The following is an 18575-nucleotide window of genomic DNA, read 5'->3' as shown; positions in this document are numbered from 1 at the left end:
AAAGGTGGTTTTTGCATCTGGTTTTGGATCTGGAAATAAGTTGATACAGACATTCACTGGACAGTTTAATTGCTATAATAAATTTGCAGTAAACCTCGTGAAAATAGTATTTTCTTTTTTCACTGTGAAGACAGATACATCCCTACATAAAGAGAAGTTTGCTTCCTCCTTTGTCTCATTGTCGACAACTGAAAATTTTCAGTTAGATTTTTGTAATGGACAACTACACAGAAGAAATCCCATCTGTATGAAACACTATGGAAAGTGTAGGCATTCAGAGAGGTGTGCTGCTAACAGCAGAAAGTCTAGCAAGAAATGTCTTTTTACTGTGCTTTGGGAAAATAGCTTCTGAAGGTTCCACACGGGTGCTTTGTGGGAGGGCATTCCACACTGTGAGAGCAGAACAAGTGCCTTTAGGCATCTGAGGTCAAAATGTGGACAAGGACTTCAGACATTTATAGTTGTCTCCCTGCTTATAAAAAAAATACTCGACAGTTTAGGGACAGTTTGTATAGCAAGCTAAATTTGGGGATAAGCAACACTTTTTTGGCACAAGTTATGTGAAACAAGGAATTCTAAGTTCTTCATTATTTCCATCATGATCTTCTTTGCTGTGTACAATGCACAAGTTCCTGTGGCCTTCATGTGAGACGTGAATTGGTGCTTTTCTGTAAATTATTTGCCACTGAGGTGATGGACCAACACCCTACTCCACCAAATGGAAAAGATGAGTAGCTACTCCTGGGCTAGGCTGGTACCCAGCCAGGAGGGGATAAATTAAGGTGTGGTGCTTTATTTCCCAGGGCCTTGAGCCCTTTGCTTTTGGAGCAGACCCAGGTGTGGACCTCCTCAATGGAAGATGAAGGTGCCTCTATGGATGGAGTCTCCTGCCCATCTGGATTCGTGCCTCCTCCCTGGGTTTGCTTAAACTCCCAGTTTATTCCTCAGACTGGGGGTGAGCACAGGGTGCTGGCGCCTTTCAGCTCCACACAAACAAAAAGTTGCATCATTCCTGATAAATTGAGCTTGTTTAGTTCTATTGTTAGAGCCCATGTCTCATGTCCCTGTCTCAAGCACCTCTGCCAACCTGTGTCTAACACACCCTGAGCACTTTCCTGAGGAGCATGGGATGGGAGCTGGGACTTGGAGAAGTTCTGGACAGAAGGAGCTGGTGGATCCAGGCCTAGAGCATGGAAAATTGTCTGCACCAGGATGGAGCAGAGGGAAAAAGAGAATGTGCTTGAAATATAAAAGCATTTGAGACTCTCAGGCTTTCCTTTGGTGAAGTCTATGTGTGATCCTGAACAGCAGAGATGCTGCTTGCAGTGTAAATAGCAGAGTAAGAGCAGGGTGTAATTAAGGAGCTCTTGGGCATTTTAAGTCAGGTTTGCTGCTTTTTTCTCTCTCTGTAATTTAGATAAGAGGTTCACACATATCAGTTGCAGAGTTCTCTTATTACTTCAGGCTGTTAATTTAAAACTGGGCTCTAGAGAGAGGTGAAGGAATGGGGTGGGGTCTTAACTGAACTTTGCAGTTTATACTAGTGCTTCATTTTCTTTAACTTAATTTCATTTTCCTAATATCTAGCCATAATAATTTTTACTGCTTTATAGGCTTTTTAGTGAGGAGTAATGTAAAAGAAGGATTGAACACTGGAGCTTTCTCAACATTGCCTATTAATAGGTTTCCCCCTCTACCAAGCAGTAGGTCAGCTTTTTCCGTGGCGTGTCTGTTTTAGTTAAAATACCTCATTGAGATCATTAGGGTGATCACTGAAAGTCCTGGTGATGGTGAAGCACACGTCCTTTGTTGTTTTATTGCCTTTGGGAACATCCTCTGTTGTGCCACACCAATCTGTGTGCTTTTGATATGGAAGATGATGCTTTTCCAATGATTTTCTGTTCAGCTCTCTAAACAAGAATATAAAGATATGTTGGCTTTCCAGATTAATTATTCCACTAGATCTCTGCTAGATCAGTTAAGTAGAAATTTTGGTTCTGTATTAAAATTTTCTAGCTTTTCCTGTTTGTGTGCCATTACTAAGTCAGTCTACAGATATTTTAAATAACTATGCAGCAGTTTCTTCCATAACCTTTTCCTAACCTTCTTCCCACCTCTACAGCCACTTCTCCAGGTTACCATGTGTTGTAGCTATCAACAGGTCTTTTTACCTTCTCATTTTCATCTTTGAGGTACTCTGAACTGATTTGTTTAGCTCCTTGCTAGATTCTGCTCCCTTCCAGCCCCACCTCCGCTTTAGGACATGAACAGCAGAGAAAGGAGTGTGTGATTCTGTAGTTAACAATTCTTTTTGAACAAGTCCAGAGGAGGCCATTGAGATGCTCAGGAGGCTGGAGAACCTTTCCCATGAGGGCAGGCTGAGGGAGTTAGGGCTCTTCAGCCTGGTGAAGAGAAGGCTCCAGGGGACCTTAGAGCAGCTAAAGTGTAACTTAAAGGAGCTCCAAGAGAGCTGGTGAGATACTTTTGACAAGGGCTTGGAGTGGTAGGGCAAGGGGTGATTGCTTTAAATTGCTTCAAAGTGGGTTTAGATCCAGGATCAGAAAGAAATCCTTCCCTGGGGAGTGGTGAGGCCCTGAGGAGCTGTGGATGCTCCATCACTGGAAGTGCCAAGGCCAGGCTGGACAGGGCTTGGAGCAGTCTGGGATAGTGGAAGGTGTCCCTGCCCATGGAAGGGGGTGGCATGAGATGAGCTTTCACTCTCTTCCAACCCAAACCATTCTATGGTAGGATTTTTTACTTTTGAAGCAGTGCTGTGTCTGTGTGGATGTTTATGTGAGGGCAGTGAGGACTTTTTAAACTGCAGAGTAAGCTGAGAATTGCAGCCTAATTCAAATCAATCAGCAGTGTTTTCTTATGGAACTCAGCGCCTGACACCAGTCAACTTCTGCACTAAATGATCCAAATCATGAAATAATGAAGATTTTTTGGCTGTGTTGTTTAAGCTGAGAGAACTTAGTATCCAATGGTAATTAGAGTATACTTATTTTAGATTGAGGGGCATGCATCTGTTATGGTATATAAAATTTTCCTCCTTTCCAGTGAGCAGAAGAAAGATTCCACAATGTGCTTTTCGTCAAGGTGACCTTGTGTCTTAGTGTTCTGAAAAGGTCTGGGATTTTGTTTATGCCTGCAGAAAATATCAGAGGTCACTGATACCAGAATTTCCCATTTTCACTTCCCTTTTAGGAGTAGGTATTGTCAGTTTTGTAAGAGTGCAGTGTACAATTCCAGTGGCTTTACAAACAGTGCCCTTCTCTGCAGAAAGCACCTACAAGTGGTGGTCTTTGTCCACACACAAACTGGTCAGGGTTGTCTTTGCATTTCTGTACTTCCTAACTTGAAAACCACTTCTTACACCAAATGCTTTTTGCAGGAGATGTGGGAGGTGAATGGAAAAAGGAAGTGAGTACAAGAAAAACAAAGGGACTCAGGAGTCACCTGTTAAGGCTCTGTGCAGCCGCCAAGTGAATTTGATTTTAAAGTTTTGTCTTCTTAGACTAAACTGTATTTTTCCCCTTCTGAATTAGGTTTTTCCCACCTGCATTTCCAAAGTGGAGTTTCAGGGCAGATTGAAATGTATTTTGAGGTCTTCTGTTTTCATTAGGGAATGTGAATTTCTTTTAAATGTAAATTTTCGAGGCTTATAACACTTGGTTTGGGGAAGATTTTTTTTTTTATTTTTTGAGTAATGGCAATTAGTTCTGTAATGCATGTATGTAAATATACATTCATTTAGCCTTGTCTGTTTTCATGTACTTTTTTCCTGGGAATTACTAATAATTATGTTTTGGTAATGTATTAATATAAACCCCTCATTATTTCAAGCTATTTCAGTATAATGTATTATTAGACATTTAAAACAAATCTAAACTGCTAGACAATCTAGTTTTTGTAAGCTTGGGAATATCCTTAAAAGAGCACAGAATGTTATTTCAGCAAAAGTAAAGAATTGAGACAATAATTAAAATATACGTTTAGTTTGAGTAATATAAATGCAGAGAATGGATCACAGAAAATCAAATTGCTGAATAGGATGTTAAAATAGCACTTGGGCAGACATAAAACACTTTTAATGAACTTTTCATTTCAGTACTTTATTTCAATACTTTTGAGGCTTTTGAAGGCCAGAGGGGAACTAGCTGAATTGTTTTATTTGTTTTATATTGTATTTTTAAAATTTCGTTGCATGGACAAATTTGCAATAAGCTGTACTTCCTTCTTTGTATATTTGAGTGTCCTGAAAACAAAATGCTTGTTCTAAATGTTCTTTACTGCTTTAGAACATGTTTAAGGATGATCTCTGATAATTACATTAACTGTGTGTGAAAGGAGCTCATTGACAGCTAATAACATGGTTTACACGAGTAAGGCTTAGTTGTATGAATTCAGTTTTCAGAACCAACTTCCTTGTGAAAAATTACAGACTTGGGAGTTTGATAGTTTCACTATTCTAGATCCCTTACTGAAATTTGATTGTGTACCAATATTTGTAAGTTAGCTATCTTGTTTTCGCTTGTATTTTTTTTGTAACCATGCTGCTTTCCCATGGAAACACTCCCAAAATGGCTTTTGGAGATGGATTTTTCCAGCAGCAGTTCCTCATTGGTTGCTGTATCTGTAAAAGCTAACGACATTAAGGACTAATGGAGTATATCTTTCAAAGCACTAGTAACGAGTAATAGGGGTGTTTTGACGTAGTGTTTAAAGAAAAAAAAACACCCATGGAATTTGGTTTCCTGCCCAGAACTTTGACTGACTGTCTGGGAATTCAGTGCTGTATGTCAGCATTGTGTAGGATGGCTGTACATACACTGCAGTGATTCTTTACAATTGTTACAGTGTCCTGCAAGTTTAGGGCCAGGGAACTGATAGTCTCCAATATTTTGAGTCAGCATTGATAAGGACTTGCACTGTTGAGGAAGTGCTGCACAGTAAATAATTCCCTTTCTTCCAGAGAAGCGGTGGTGTTCATCTTCCTCATCCGCGTACGGTAAAAATTCACCATTTTCGCAGGCGTGTTTCAACTTTTGTATTTCAATGCACCTTTTTTGTTGCCTTCTGTGTTTGCAGTAATGTCATTTCCTCTTGCATTACCATTGTTTGTGTAGAGTTCTCAAGCTCCTGGAGACTTCCAAAGCCATTGTACCTTTCATGGATTATTTGAAATAGCTGAGCTTTAAGCACGTGTAGCCAGTGCTGCTGAATAAACCTTTACACCTTGTTTGTTGAATCTTTTAAAATCTTATTTTCCCAATATCATTTCACCAACAATAGCAATCTAAGCTGCATGTTACAAATTTTTAGAGCATGATGAATATAGTTCTTACAGCTATTGTGATCATTGGTTAGAGGTTTTTTCCCTTAGGAAAAAGCTCTTTTCTAATTGTACTCTTGGGGAAGCCAACTGACATTATCTTAACAGAGATGATTAAGTAAATGCAGGTGTTTGTCGTCTTAACACAACTTTCAGTCTACACAATGGTGTATTCAAGCTGTATTTCCCTCCCTAAGCAAAAAGCATGGAATAAAAGAGGGTGTTAGGTATGAATCAGAGTAGTAGTTGATTGCAGGAATCCAGACATGGGAGAACTGGAATTCTTTAAAGATGATGTTATTTCATACAGAAGAGAAATGACATATTTTTAAATGTCACTGCAAGAAAAGACAAGGTTTGGCGTTAGTCTGGATTGGAAGAGATATGGAGAAAAGCAGAAAAACAATTAAAAATACTTTTGAATCATTAGTAAAGTTTTTATTTTGGGATAGCCAAAGAATATGACTGTAAAATTCTAAAATCTGGCAGTTACTGAGGACTTCATCCCCCATGCAAAAGCAAGGGAAATGCCTCCTCCCAGGTGCTGATACTCTTGAGAGATTCTCTCCTCGCCCAGCTTTTCGTGCTTGTCGCTCACAGCAATGACGATGGAGTCTCTGCTTGGCTGAGTTTGTTGCTGCTGTGCTGAGAATGAATCTGGCAGCCAGAGGCATCACAGATGTTGTGTCCTGACTTCAGCACCCCACTTCCCCTGTGCCCCTCGCAGTGCTCAGTGGCAGTCCAGCTTTGTTCCCAGCTCTTGGCTGTGACAGCCACATGTGCATGATCTGCCTCAGCACAAACCTCTGCATGTTCCCTCTGACATGGAGAAACTGATCCCACGTGGCTGAGGATGTGCTGCTGATGCCTTGGAGGGGCTGGCTAGGCAGTTAGAAAATAAAGTAGGTATTCATGGAAAGGTTTTCAATAGACACACCTTGGGCAGTGCAGGAGGCTTGCAGGGGCTACACCCAGGATGGACGATGGTCACATCGTTTTTCAGTTTTTCAGACAGATATGAGTTTGGTTCATTTGCATATCAGAGGTTAATTGTCCAGTTATAGCTTCAGGTAATGCAGTAATTTACTCAAAGTTTCTCCCCCCTAGTTTGCTGTTGTTTACATTTTTCAGGACCTGAGACAGTAAAGTGTCCTTGAGTTTCAAGCTTAGAGAGAATTTTTTTGTCTGATTAAAATGGGACAACAGTAGCTGACAAACTATGAAATTTTAGAGTTATACGCTACTGATCTGAAAAATATAAAAGCTAAAATTTAAGGCATTACTGTGAGTTTGTGCTTGCAGTGTTTGTTTGCCTGTTTCTGCTCAAGCTGGCTGCAAAGGTGCCTTTGGATGATCTGTCCTGGACATGGCACAGCCTGCCCTGGGCCTGCAGGGGTGCCAAGGATGGCCAGGCTCTAAGGCTTTGCTGTTAGGGGTGTTGTCCTTCACTGTGATTCAGCAAGGGCACCAGGCTGGGCTTGGATGAAGCTGACAAAGGTGATCTGTCAATAAATAACCCAAGGTCTGCCACCCCACAAAAGGCACTGACAACACTTGAACAGTCTGTGGTTATTTCAGTGTGAGGATGTCTCTGACCTTCCAGAGGTGTTGCTGTGTGCTTCCCCAGAGTGTGCTGCCTCCTGCTGAGCTATCTGCCTGTGTTCAGCACTTCAAGGGAGCACTCCAGGGCAGTGGAGTTTGTCCCTGTTTCAGGTGTGTGCTTTTAAGGTGTGCTGTAGGGTTGACATACTTTCCCTTGGGGTGATGCTGCAACAGGCCCTCTGTTTTCTGTATTATGCTGCAAGGGAACAGCTGATCAGCACAATGAGAATGATTTGCAATGTTTCCAGTGTCCTTCACTTCTGCCTATGAGAAACATACAGTTATCAGGAAGGAGTAACACTGGACATTTACATTTAATCTGCAGCATCTGCAGACTGACAACCATCGTATTTGGCAGCTCTCCTACACACACTTCCCTCTGCACACACTCCTGGTGGTAGGGCTCAGGAGGACCCTTGCAGTCACTTTTTTTGATGGCAGTAACTTTGATGGAGCCAGTCCAGAGAAGGGCAGCAAAGCTGGGGCAGGAGCACAAGTCATAAGAGGAGAGGCTGGGGGATCTGGGGTGCCTCAGCCTGCAGAAAAGGAGGCTCAGAGATGACCTGTTGCTCTCTGTAACTCTGTGAAAGGAGGCTCTAGGCAGATGGCTCAGTCTCTTCTCCCAGACAACCAGCAAGACAAGAGGAAATGGACTGAAGTTGAACCAGAGGACCTTGACACTGGATGTTTGAAAACGTTCTAACCTTTTTTCCACATTCCTGTGCTCCTGTTTGTCAGGTTCCTTTTTTGAGTTGAGTCAATCCCCACTCACATTCCAGTACTTACTGGGACAGGTGATGGACATTCAGAGGTGGCTTCTGGCTAAGGACAAAGGAAACTTAAGGTCAGTTTGAGGAGCAGCTTTGGCGCTGAGCTTCAGGAGTGCTTCAGTCTGGGACAGCTTCATGGGAACATTCCTGATGAATATTTCTTAAGAGATTTCAATCTAATATTGGTTTCCAAGGACAGCAGGTTTTGCTACACATCACTGCAATTATTTTAGGATATCTTTTGTCAAATTCTGAGACACATCTCAAAACCTTCCCTTGAAGATTTGATAGTTATTTGGTGACTTACCATTTGAAGGTAATGTTTTTGCTATGAAGTAGAAATTGTGGTTGGTGGTTATGATGGTCTCAGTTATCTTTGTTTATTAGCTATAGGAACATCCCCAGGGCTACTTAGTTTACAAAAAAAAGCCAAAACCCAAATAAATATATTGTTGAGCTATGGTAGTCAGGTGATTTTTGTCACTCATGTTATAATGCAATGGTTTTTCTTTGACAAATTGATAAGCTAGAATAGATTTATACATATGATGTGGAGCAAGGAAGGAGATGGCTTCAGACAGTTGTCTCAGAAGTTAAAGTTTTCCATGACCCAAGTATCTTGGCTCTATTTAAAAAAAAAGAGAAAAAGAAAAAAAGGAAAAAGCTGAAATGTACCTTTCAAAAAGTGCTGCTATTAAAAAAAAACCAACTGAAGAGGAGGGGTGCTGAGGGAGAAGTCTTGACACCAGAAGCTCTGTCACAGCAAAGTTTCTCTGGGATGTCTGGAAAAAGTCTTATACTTCTGGGATGCTTTCCAATATTTTCAATGACCATTGCCACAGGCGTGAACTTCTTAATGCATTTTGCAGTAATCTCCACCACAGTGAAATTGATTGCTGTCTGAAAGCTTTTAATGATAACAAGCAAGTGGAGCAGCCTAAGTGCCATGAGCTAATTTGTGTGTGTGCATTATGTTGCATGTTTAGGAGTCCTGCAGAGACAGATGCATCGCCTCAGGAAAATTCTGCTTAATGTTTTTTACAGAATTATGTAATTGCAGATTTATCATTTCACATTTTGCAGGAAAGATCTTTTTTCTTTGCATACACAAAGGATGTGGGGTCTCTGGAGATATTTCTGTTGGTGCCCAGGGAAAGGTCTCTGGTGGTTTCCTGAGTTTGAGCTTTTCTAGGGCTCACTTTAGAGAAGCTGAAATAGATAAAAAGCAAGAAAAATTTTAGGAAATGCCTTTCCAGCAGACAAAAAAGTACCTTATCAAAGGTGCATCTTCTTTGTGTGCTTACCAAGGAATTTCAGGAGGCTTATAAACGAAAGATTCTCTTTCTATCTTCAAGTTAAGGGCATTGAGGAAGCTGAAAATACAGTGCAAATTCCTGGGTTTTTTTCCATATTATCTTCGTATTCCTAAGGCAAGAGACCACTAGAACTAGAGAGGTTCATTCACCCAGACTATCACCTTTCCAAGACTGAAATCTGAGCTGCACTTCAATTTCAAAAGAAGAGGTTTCAAGAATTATGTTTTTTCTGTAAATAAAAAAAATCCTACCATCAAAACACGTGTATTCACATAAATATATATTAAAACCACAATATTTTTATACACACACATATGTGTGAGACAGTGCAAATTGTCAATGCAGATTGCCAGCTGAGAAGCCTGATCTCACAGACCCTGGTGTGTCACTGTCCCTCTGTGCCAGCACAGACATGCTGCTCCTTCATCCTGCACTGCAGCTCCCACAAACCACTGTGCTTGTTGGATGGTCTGCAGAGGTGAGGAGTGAAAAACAAAAACTTGAGCACCAGCAGAGAAAAACAAGCTGTCCTAAGCAGGCATCCTAGCAAGGATAGAAAGGTCAGAGGATACATTTATCCCCTCTACGTTGGAGCAGCCGCCTGGTGCATCCAGCAGAATTTTTCCAGACTGTCACTGGCTCATCAGCCGGGGCTTTCTCTCAGTTTTAAATGCCAACATCAGTTCAGAAGAATTGCTGGCTTCTTTCCCAGACAAGATTTCCCAAATTCAAAATGACCTTTCAAGATCCTAACTAATAGGAGCTAAACAGAGATTTCCTCTTCATCAGGCCCTTTCTGAGATTGATCCTTTTACTGACAGCACAGAGCAGTGAAAGATCAGCCCTTCACTTGTGATAATAAACACCTCTTCTGGAGAGGGGCAAACTTAGCATTGAATTTGTTATCTACTCCAGAAACTATTGCCCTTGTGTTTGATGCACTGGTTCTGTAAAGGCAGGGGGGCTACCAGTGGAATTACTAGATTTCCTTTTTTTATTATTATTATTTTTTTATTTAATACAGCCATTCATACTCTGCAATGGGATGCCTAGACAGGTTTGTCGCATAGGTTTGTCAGCTCCCACCTCAAGGCCAGCTTGGCTGCTCAGTTCAGCTCTCTCTGTGGATTCTGTGCCCATCCTCTGTCCCAGGCAAGGAGGAGGAATCTGGGGCTGCCTAGGGGAAGTTGTGAGATTCTGCCCTGGGGTATGCTATAGGAATTCAAACTACAGCTTCGGCTCCCTGGAAACCCTTTCCTGCAGAATAGAGATGTAGAGACAGCCTATCCTGATGTCCTTCTGGGAGGTCTTGAAATGTGGCAGGATAGAAAACTGCTTTCAAGGGAGAGCCAGTGGCCATTTCTTGTTGAAGTATTTTGAATGCTGAGTTGTGAACTCTCATTTTTCTATACCTGAAAAAATTGGGCAGCAAAAAGGTGCAGAAACAAATATAATGCTGGGTCTTACGAGAGAAAACCACTGTGGGAAGTGAGTGACACTCTGTAAAATTAAGAACAAGGCCAGACTAAGGACTGATTTACCATTAGCATCAGGTTTGGTCCCATAACTGAATTCTGAATGAACAGCAGAGATATAACAAGGCTCTTAAATTTTTAAATTACGTGTTGTGGAAAAAGATACCAAAAGATTGGGAAAAAAAATTGCAATTTCCAAAAGTATGCATAATTGCCTGAAAAAAATAGTACAGATGCAAAATATAGAAAGATAATAACTGAAACCTGAAATAGCTTGGTTCTATCATGAGATCTTTCTTTCAGCTACGGTTTCAGGTTTGGCATTTTCAGCTTTGATGTATATAAGAAACACAATATTTTGAGCACGGCAAAAGATAAGAGTTGTAAGACTGAAAGAATATAAGATTTGATGTTTGTGCTCTGTTCTTTTAACAGCCCAGCTTATCAGCCTGGGCCATTGTCACATTTTTGTTATGAGATTTTCAATTTGGAGTTGACTCTAGAATACTGAAGGGGAGAAGTGCATAGATGGAAGAAATATGGTCTCATCTGCAACTTATTAAGTATTCTTTTGCAGTGCTTTTCATAAAAGTGTTAGAATATTTAGGTATGCGTTGTTTTTCTGGTAAAGCAGCTCCTTCTTCATTTTATAGACATGTTAGAATTATGTCTTCTACATCTGTATCCAGGAGCATGCTCAGGCCTGAATCCCACACTGCTAAGTAGTCTGTAATAAAATAACTTGCTTCATTTTTCTTCAGAATGTTGCAGTAGTGTCTGAGAATCTCATGCTTCATTTTTCAAAGTATGCTTGAAAGCCAAGTGTGGTGAAGCAGAGACCATTGTGAAGCTGTTGTGTGGCTTTGTCCACTGAGAGAGAAATATAAACTGAAACAGAAACACAGGAAAATTCTCTTGGGTATATTTAAAGTCAGAATATGGTAAATTATTGGATATTGATTTGAATACTGTAAAGGTTTCTATGAGGCATCTTAATAGTTTTCACTTTCATCAAATGCCACAGTGTAGGCTGTTGGCACTGGCAGCCAGAGCTCTGAGGTGTAAACAAGGCTGAGCCTTTCCTTTTTGGGAGTAAACAGGCACAGACCACCAGCAGTTCCTTACACTTCTATTATTTCTCTTCTCCTTTCTTCAATAGGGATCACTCTGGCTCAGCAGGTTCACAAGCCACTGCTTCTTGTGTGTCTGTCTGGCCATATAAAATAGCACAGTACTGTACAATGGCTTTGCTTTGGGACTGTTCTCTGCCTCTGCTGCTTAACTGCTTTGCCAAGTGGTTGCTTGGCTTGGGTGTTCCACCTACATGTTTTAGAGCCCTGATTGCAGGATATTTCATGATGCCCTGCCATCCCTGGCTCTGGCAGAAACAAGGTTGAGCACGATGCCTGAGTCAGGTAAGTATTATCCCTGAATATGAATGCAGAAACAAATCCAGAGAGCAGAACAGTGTTGGTCTGGAATCCTAGTCCAGAGGCAGAAATGCTACGTTTTTAATCAGCTGTTCCCCAGCTTTATTTCAAAGCTGTTCTTCCTCAGTTTATGATTTTAAAGCAGTTCGCTCTTTTGCCTAATCAATGCTAAGTTTTTATCTACTTTATTTCAAAGCTGTTCTTCCTCAGTTTATGATTTTAAAGCAGTTTACTCTTTTGCCTAATCAATACCTAATACTTGTTAATGCCTCATAGTAATGGCAGAGGAATTTTGTGGATATCTACATTTGCTCTCAGTGCACGGTAAATACTTCTGAGATCTGTGCTCTCAGCTGATGCAGAGAATGAATCCTGATGCAAACCAGCCTTTGTTCCAGCCTTTCCAGTGTGGCCTCTGCTTCCAGCTGAGAGCTTGATTTCTTTGAACTTGGGGTCCCCACATAGACAGGTTTTGGTTGGTGTCACGACCCTCCATGTCAAAGCCGATGTTCTATAAGGCATTGGGAAATGGTGAAAAAACCAGCTCAATTCTCTTGATGCAGCTGAAAGTGCAATTGGGCCAATGCTTGGCTCAGTCCTGCATTTCAGAACCTGAGCATGGTGTGCTTGAGGTGTGCTGCATAAAATTGAATTCTGTTCTTTTGTGGAAAAGAACCTCTTCTGCTGCTGTGCCTTAGCCAGCCTGAAGTGACAGAAGAACCACCTTTGACAGCTGGAAGAAGCTGAAGTCATTAAACCATCTCTATCTTTGAAGCAAGGGAGTTCTGTTCTCTTATCATCCGTTTTGCTGATGTTGTGTCCAAGGTTTTTTTTGCTGTTTTGACTGAGCTGAAAGTTCCAAAAGCACAGAACGCTTTCTGAAGCAGTTCCTGCCCCGGCTGAAAATGCAGTGGAGTTCATTAGCCTGGAAGTGCTGGCTGAGACCCTGCTGGGGGAAGGGGAGCTGCTGTTGTATTTTTTGTATCCCTTGTGCCATTTTGGACTTGAGCAGTATTTATTTTTAGTACATTTAAACAGTGCAGAAGGAAGGGGCAGTTGTAATATGGCATATTTACATCATGCTGTCAGTTCCTGGCAGCTCCCTTGCCTGTCAGAGAACAGAACTGGTCCATTAAGGATGTGAGTGCTACTTATGCCCACGAGTGGTGAAACCATCGTCTCCAGGGTGGGAAGGCCTCCCCAGGCCAGCAGGTTCGTTTGTTTTTCTAAGGTGGAGTATGGGGAATTTTTTTTCATGTCACAGGGACAGGAATGGGCCTTTCTACCTCCCACTTTTTCCTCCTTCTCCTCTGCTTTGGAAAAAGAGAGGCAAAGTCTCTACGTGAGCTCAGCATGTGCTGGTTTTTCCCCTCATGTCACGCTGAAGTTCTCTGCCCCTTTATAAAAATAAAAATCTATAAATAAAAAAGAACAAATGCTGAGGGGGACAAACTGGACCCACAGTTATGTGCATGTAGTCACTCTTCGAAGGGTGCCTAGCCCCATTCCTCCCAGGCTTCATGCATTCCCTGTTTCTTATGCTGTCAGCTTCTCAGCATGGGAAATGTGCACAAACAGTCCTGGCTGCTGCTTTTTTAGCCCTACCAAAACATAATATTGATTGAGCTTAGGCTGAAATGTTGGGCTCATCTGCTGTTGAATTAGCTTGTTCTCTATTTCTGTATATTCTCTCCCACTTTAGAGGGAAAATAAAATTGCAGTGAGTTTTGCTGCCACACTTTAATGTCACAGTAATAGCTTTCTCCTGGAATTAAGCAGTATTTAGCTCTGATCTCTCCTGTGTGACTCTGCTTGCCTCAAGCACAGGCACCCTGTGATTTCCCTTTCTTGGAAACTACCCTGTCTCAGCATGTGGGTAGGAGGCCATGTAAATAAATACCAACCACTTCTTAGCCTTCAGTAGGCATTTCCTTTTTCCTGGTGGTGCAGAAGAAACACTTTCTCACAGTTTGGCATCAAACATTTATATAACTTTCCCTCTTGTGGAATTTTCGTTTAGACAATCAGATTCTTGGTAGAGTTTTTTCATCAGTTTCTATTTTTATTCATCTGTGGTTGCTTGGTTTGTCAATAAATAGTGTCTGTCAGAAGAAACACCTCATCAGAAACTTCTTAAATCTTCAGTAATTGAATAGTATATCATGATAAGTCTATTCTGTAATACTGAAAGATAAGTTTTACAGAAAAAATTAAACTTATCTTGGAGTTTTTTTCCTTAGCTATGATGGAATATATCTGCCCAAATAGAATATTTCTGCCCAAAAGATTTTTTATATATAACCTGGCTTAAGTTTTTGAAATATAATACAAAGTATCTTATATGGCCTTGCAGTCCTGCTTTCAGCTGAAAAAGATATTTGCTTTTGATACAAGGTTTAATATATGCTAAAATATTTTCCAGTGTGTGTCCCTTTGTCATGGCAGCACAGCTAATACATTGTTACTTTTATTTACTATGCTAGGTTGGACATAAATTTATAATAGCAAAAGAGATCATATCAATACAAATCAGTATTAGAGGATAGATGCTTCTAATTTGCATATATAAATATTTATAATATATTCATTTAGTGTTGTTTGCAAATATTTTTATAGATATTCATATTAATTAATATGAATATTAATTAAATTATGAATTTACATGGCTTAGTTTTGTCTGTCTGAGTGGTAATTCTCACTGAGTGGGTGGTAGTACACAGTCCCTGCTGGGAGAGCCCCAGGGCTTCAGACCATGCAGATTCCCTGGGAGCAGAATTAAATCTGAGCTGTGATAAACAGCTACAGAGTGGCACTGAGCTAGACTCCTTCATGGGAGCAGATATTAGGTGAGGGAGCGAAGAATCCACCTATGTATCTTCTTTTGTGAGGGATGATTTCTAGGGTGGTTAAGATAGAGGCAGTTTCAAAATCCATCAGATGCTTTTTGTATAATACACAGAATTTGATAACATTTGTATTCAACAGCAAGAGAAACTGTGCTTTTCCAGAGGGGTTTTTGAAATCTGCTTTTTCCTCTCCTGAGGCCTGCTAGGAGGCTGTCTAGGAAAGTGAGCCTTTGTTGGCCATGTCATGGTATTTTTATAGTTTCACTCTTAGGGCCTTTCTCATCCAGCTGAGTTTTGCAATCTGCTGAAGCTCTGCCAAGATGAATTGCATCTGCCCTCACAGAACACACGTTCAGCCCAGCCAGGACATCTTCCAGCTCTGTGCACTGACTGCTGCTCGGTGTATTCTGGGCAACACTCACAGAGAAGACTGAGTCCTAGGTTGGTTTGTCCCTATGTCCTGTTTCCTGGCATACAATAAACTGTTGTCCCATGCATATTTCTTCCTGAGCTAACCCCCATGAGTGATGTTCCAGCCCAGAATACTTCAGAAAGTGCTGCTGGACTTCAGAGCTGGCTCTGGTGGTGGCTGGGCAGAGACCAGTCAGCCTTGCTGCCTGATAAGGGACTGTGAAGGAATCTGAGCTCTCCAACTTTGGTGATTTATTGAAGTTCTGTAGGGTCACTGGGTAGCCAGAATCATGAAAACCCCATTTATATCCACTGGGAGAATTCCAGGGCATAAAGCCCCTCTGCATCCATTGCTGCCATAGTGGCACCAGCTTTAGCAGTACCTTGATGGCTTTTAGAATCTGTTAAACTGTGCTGTGTTAATAACCCTGTGAGAGTTATCATGATGGGCAGGCCCAGAATGAGGGCTTTGAGGATGGCCACTTGTCTTTGGATCCTTTTATTGAACATCAGGTGTGTTTGCAAAGCAAACTGGAAAGGTCGGCTTCAGTTTATCCATCACTTAAAGAAGTTTAACACAATGGAAGCAGCTAATAATCTCAGGGTTCTTTTTGTTCTGACATAATAAATTACCCTGGGAATATTGCTAGTTCTTAATTGGAAGTGAAGGAAGAAACCTGGAAAAGGTGAAATTACAGTGATTGTGGTGTAAATGAGGATTGTGGTGAAATTGCAAAGGAGTTGGCTACAGCAAGAGGGAATAACTCATTCCTCCTTAGAGAAATAAGCTGGTTAGATTAGAGTCTGATTTTGTTTGTACATGGTATTATTTTGATTGATTTGTATGGATTTTGTATTTTTCACTGGCAGAATGAAAGTTTATGTGTGAGTTTATTGAATGCCATGCTTAAATAATAATAGCAAAAGTAGAGATGAATTTATGCCACCAATTACTTCTCTTGCTGTGCAGACTTAGAAGAGTTCTTTTTTGATCAGACACTTTTATTTTAGTGAAGTCTGACCCTTGCCTTTTTAGAATTCAGAGGAATGAAAAATAACAAATGTAGATGTTTATGTGTTTAAGGTGAACTTTTTTTATTACGAAATGTTTTTAAAGGGTCAGTGAAAAACAGAACTGAAACTGAGGTTTCATTTCTCTTGCAGGTAGGTCTATGAAAGATAAGCAGACATTTAAATTTGGGTATTTCCTTATGATAACAAATGCTCCAAGGTCATTACCAACTCAACAGATCTTGCTGACATCAGGCTTCTTCTCACACAGTGTTGTTTTAATCCTTTCTTTTCCTAGGAAAAAGAGAAGAAGTACATGCTGCCTTTGGACAACTTGAAAGTGCGAGATGTGGAAAAGAGCTTCATGTCCAGCAAACACATCTTTGCATTGTTTAACACAGAGCAGAGGTGAGAAAATGTGCTGTTCTGCAGATACTTCTACCAGATAGTATCTAGCTGAGCGTTTGAATAACTGTGAGTGCACTTCTGCTGTTTCCACCATGTTTGAGTACACAAGGTCTTGATATTCTTGATTTATCTGCTGCTTTGCTGTTGCATAACCATGGGATGAGAGGTTGGTGTCCTCTGAGCCACTCGTGGGGTGAAACAGCTCCATGATGAGTCAGCCAGTCCTTCCTTATGGCTGAATAATCATCTCCTGATCCTATTTTTGTTTTATTTGGCAGTCACCTAGGCTTACCAAAACATTCATGACTTCTGTACCTTGTGACCAGATTCAACTGGTGTAAATCACAAAAGCGTCATTGCTTTTCACTTTCTCCAGTGGAAAATCTTGCCTGTCACTAATCTTGGGACTCATTTGATTGTTTGTTTGGGTTTAAACACTGCTGAATGGAGAAAAATTAGATTCTTCTACTTCTTTAATTAATAAAATCTTTGTCTTTTAATTTTTGCCCCACACTTTTCGTCTCAGACTCTTCTCTGCTTTAAGTGTTGCAGTCGCTCTATGGAAGCCACTCTTGATGCACAGCGAGCTCAGTTTCCTTAAATGTTACAAAAGACATAAAAGTGATGTGTAATTTTTATTTTTTTTTTTAACTGGAGAGGAGAATTGCATTTGTAGCTGTCTCAGGGGAATTGCATTTTAGCAGATAAGGGGCAATTTCTGTAAGCTTTTTTCAGGCAAACGTAGCATGGATAGATATCCTTGTTCCCCTCTTCTGCTAGATTCCTTCACACCTGATTCTCCCTCACATCACTAAAGCTTGGCATTGCCTTCAGATATTCAAGATGATGAGGGCTGGATGTGGCTCTCTGCAGAGGCAGCTGTCTTTGCTCCTAGTCTGGCCAGACATAGTGGCCAGAATTTCAGAAGCAAGGAGTGCCCCTCCCTCTTGCAAGGCAAAAGCAAATTATGGGATTTCTGGGCTGTCAGGTTTGTGCTGACCCCAGGAATGTGAGGCCACAATGTCAGGCTCAGTCTGAACCAGCCCAGGAAGGCTCTGCCTGTGTCTCAGCCAGCCTGCCAGGAGATGCCCTTTGAAAGCATGTCACACACACTGCCTGGGAATAACATTTCAAATGCTTGACCACTTGTGTTTCTGGAGCACAGAAAAAAGCTTTGAAAAGCTTTTCATGTTCTTAAAAACAGAAATTATCTTTGGATGCTGGAAATGAATGTAATTCTGATGGTTCTGGCTGTAGATATGTGTGGATTCATCAACAAAGGTAACTTTGTCCTGGTGGCTTGATAGCAGCTGGACATATTAGGTTACTTCCATGAGAAATTTGTTCATTTAACTCATTGTTTCTCCTTTGGTTCAACTAATGGCTTTGAATATTATTATCATCATAAATATTAATCATTGAACTGCTGTGAAAATCCAAGAGAAGCATTTCCATTGGCAAGTTTAGGATTTATTTAGGTGGTATATAGCTGGACATTCACATTTTTGCTTGATCTTCATCCATAGTAGATATCAAGGATTTCAAAATCAGATGTCTAAAATGTTTGCCATGTCTGTAATAGCCCTGCCTCTTTGGGCTCTGAGAAGACCCTGCAGCCTCAGCAAGCTGCTCTAAAAACATCCTTACATCCACATGGGCATGTTAAGACATGACAGCACAGCAGTAAGACCACAAAATACCTTTGCCTTGGGAGAGGCAGATCATGGAGTCAGTCTTGCAGCTTTAAGGGAGGCAGAAGTTTGTTTTGAAGAAATATTTATTGAATTCTAATTAAAACAGCAGTTTCTCTGTTACTGTAAAACAGCTGATTTTTGATATTTGTAAAAATCTGCCTCCTGGCACAAATCGGTCAAAACAAGATTAGTATCACTTTCCTCTGAATCCTGAATTGACAGATGTGTCAGCAAAAATAGGAATATTGGATCTCAAGTAGAGTGATCTGGCTGGGGA

The 18575-nt window shown here is 40.9% G+C and overlaps 1 protein-coding gene across 1 annotated transcript in view; it reads left to right on the top strand.

Moving 5' to 3' along the window:
- DNM3 (dynamin 3) overlaps nt 1–18575 on the top strand; it is a 171053-nt gene that overhangs the window by 87257 nt on the left and 65221 nt on the right. Inside the window, exon 15 of the mRNA XM_058808196.1 lies at nt 16495–16604. Within this exon, the coding sequence (XP_058664179.1) occupies nt 16495–16604 (110 nt within the window). The remainder of the gene's footprint in view (nt 1–16494; nt 16605–18575) is intronic.

This window comes from Ammospiza caudacuta, chromosome 7 (assembly GCF_027887145.1).
Source record: "Ammospiza caudacuta isolate bAmmCau1 chromosome 7, bAmmCau1.pri, whole genome shotgun sequence".
NCBI classification, from domain to species: domain Eukaryota; kingdom Metazoa; phylum Chordata; class Aves; order Passeriformes; family Passerellidae; genus Ammospiza; species Ammospiza caudacuta.
The sequence above is the reverse complement of the archived record's forward strand: the minus strand, read 5'-3'. Positions and strand labels throughout refer to the sequence as shown.